The sequence below is a fragment of the Solanum tuberosum genome, unplaced genomic scaffold (genome assembly GCF_000226075.1).
Source record: "Solanum tuberosum cultivar DM 1-3 516 R44 unplaced genomic scaffold, SolTub_3.0 scf00078, whole genome shotgun sequence".
Lineage (NCBI taxonomy): Eukaryota > Viridiplantae > Streptophyta > Magnoliopsida > Solanales > Solanaceae > Solanum > Solanum tuberosum.
Window position 1 is genome coordinate 1,008,640 of NW_006239005.1, and position 3,047 is coordinate 1,011,686.

Sequence of the window (3,047 nt, forward strand, 5' to 3'; positions counted from 1 at the left end):
TTTAAGGGTTCAATTGATAAAGAGTTAAGTAAAAGGGTTCACAATACAAACACATATAAGTATAGGGGTCTATTAGACCATTTCGCCAATAACATATAATACCATAGGTAACAAGTACTCAAACAAGCTGTAAAAGTTCGGCAAATTCAGCAATAACAAAAAATAAAATATACAAAAGAACCCCATTTGTTCACTTATTTTTTTCATAATAATCATTCTGTATTTTTGTTTTTGACAAACAACAATTGGGGTAAATACTAAAGAGTAAGTAAATTCAAGGGCATTTAGGCCCTCCCTTAGAGTTCTTCTTGTCCCTATAGCAAGGGCACTCATCTTTGTGCCCATAAGTTCCAGAAGGAACGCAATGACACTCCTCACAACATATTCCACAGTACTTCAAGCATCTGTCTTGTCGTCCTGCCTTTGAACACCTAACGTTGCACTTTGAATCACAAAAATCTTCTTGCAAAAAACATAACTCCATCTCATTAATTATAACGATATAATTAAATTGACTCCAAAAAAATAAGTGAAAACATTTCATGATCAAATGCCATTTTGACGCATACAAGAAAACATTGAAAATAAGGGGTGTATCTTGACTAAATTACTGTTTTCTCTTTCATAAAAATGTGTAACTAATAATTATATGTCATCTTGGAAGAGTAAGTGTATAATAATTTTTTAACAAAATTAATGTGTAAGTTCTTGAATTTTAAATAAATACAACAATACTTTGGTTAAAGTGATAGATCAAAAATATTATTAGTAAAAGATAAAGATGATTAATAGATGATCAAGAAAGTGTCACATATATTACCTGAACCAGCTATAGTGGCTGGAATGAAGAAACAAGTAAGAACAAGTGTCACCAAAAGTAGGGTTGCAAAACTTAGCTTCATCATTCAAAGAAGAATTATATTTCAAGTGAATAATTTCAAGTCTGAATATACTACATATTTATAGGGGGAGAAAGGTTGGTAATTAGGGGTGTGTTTGATAGAAATTTTTTTTTGATTCATTCAATTGTTAGGAATGAATCAATATTGAACAATTATATTTTTTTCTTAAATGGAACACATTATATTTTTTCTTAAATTGAACACATTATATTTTTTCTTAATATTGAACATATTATATTCTTTCTTAAATTGAACACGTTATATTTTTCTTAAATTGAACACGATATATTTTTTCTTAAATCAAAAAAATTAAACACATTATATTTTTTTCTTCAAATAGAACACGTTATATTTTTTCTTAAATTGAACACATTATATTTTTTTTTCTTAAACTTAAACACAATATATTTTGGGCAAAAAAACATAAGTATACAAAATAAGCACCTTAATAACCACTATATAACAATAGTTTTAATTTTTCACCAACATAGCAATAGTTTTCTTTCAAAAATAGAAAAGAATATTAATAAAATTAAGAAAAAACGGAATAGTTGAAATAAAATAAAAAACCGGAAAAGTAGAAAAAAAAGGAATAAGAGAGGCGTGAGTACCCACGTTTTTTCTCTCATTTTTTTTTTTTTTTCCAATTTTATTTTATTTACCTTCCACATTTAATTGAAATTGTTACACATTCTCTCTGAGGTATTTTAACCAAAACAAACTCTCTACCTCCTATGTTCTGAAAGTTTGTTCAATTATGAATATGAACAGTGTTTCGATTCTAATTCAACAAAATGGATGATGGGATGCAACATGTACGCGTAAATAAAGCTTGACGGAATTGGTGATTGCTTTACATATTGGATTTAAAATATTTGGTATTTTTTTCGTGATTGCTATTTAGTGTTCGTACTGTATTTTATGTCATATACAGTGTTAAACATGTTCTCATGGTCTACATCTTATGCTAATTCAATTATTATTATTAATTTTTATTAGTGTTGGTATATGTATATACTTTTAGTTTGTTGGTACATAGACTATGATTGATGTATAAAGTGTGGTAACTACAATCTGTATAAAAATCTGGTTGTTATTTTAGTATACAATATGGTGTTTTTATATCAAATGGTATAAATTGGGGGTTGGAAATTAAATTAGTACAATGATTGGTTAGTAACTTGATATATCGTATGATTTGTTTATATCTAATATTTAACATCTTGGTATACATAATGATTTTTGTCATTTAAGTTTGTATAAAAGATTGGTTGTTAGTTTTTGTATTCAATATGATTTGTTACTATCAAATGATTAATTTGGTTGACATATAGAATGGGTTTTAAATTCATGAATGTTTAAAAGTTTAGTTTGTATATTGGTATACAAAAGTTTGTATTTGGTATACGTTGTTGTGGTGAATTTTTTTGGTATTGCGTAAAGTATGTGGTTTTTGGTTGAATTGAGGTATATATATTGAAATTTTAAAATAATAATGTTGTTTAAATTGGTGATTAGTTAAAGTTGGTGTATTTCATATCAAAATAACAATCAAACTGTTGTATTATCATTTATCTTAATAGTTATAGTCATTTTATATAGCGACATGATTAGCGTTTTTCTATTAATACATTATAAACTATATATATATATATATAGTTTATAATGTATTAATAGAAAAACGCTAATCATGTCGCTATATAAAATGACTATAACTATTAAGATAAATGATAATACAACAGTTTGATTGTTATTTTGATATGAAATACACCAACACAATCTACTAAGTACTTAACCAATTTAACGGTTGTTCTTTAAACTATCAATGTATATATATTAAACCAACCAAAAATCACAAAACATACAAACTACCAAGTTACTTAACAACACATATACCACAAAGACATACATATACACCAAACAAATTTGGTGTTTATAAATTATCTCAAATATATCAAATACACCAACACAATCTACTAAGTACTTAACCAATTTAACGGTTGTTCTTTAAACTATCAATGTATATATATTAAACCAACCAAAAATCACAAAACATACAAACTACCAAGTTACTTAACAACACATATACCACAAAGACGTACATATACACCAAACAAATTTGGTGTTTATAAATTATCTCAAATA

General features: G+C 26.2%; 1 protein-coding gene across 1 annotated transcript; it reads right to left on the bottom strand.

The window, feature by feature from the left end:
* Positions 1 to 254: 254 nt before the first annotated feature.
* Positions 255 to 908, bottom strand: LOC102601811 (peamaclein). Its single transcript, XM_006346594.2, has 2 exons — positions 821 to 908; positions 255 to 459 (listed from the first exon to the last, which is right to left on the bottom strand). Exons 1-2 carry the CDS (start codon positions 903 to 905, stop codon positions 275 to 277), a joined length of 270 nt encoding a protein of 89 aa, XP_006346656.2. The 5' UTR covers positions 906 to 908; the 3' UTR covers positions 255 to 274.
* Between the last annotated feature and the right edge of the window lie 2,139 nt (positions 909 to 3,047).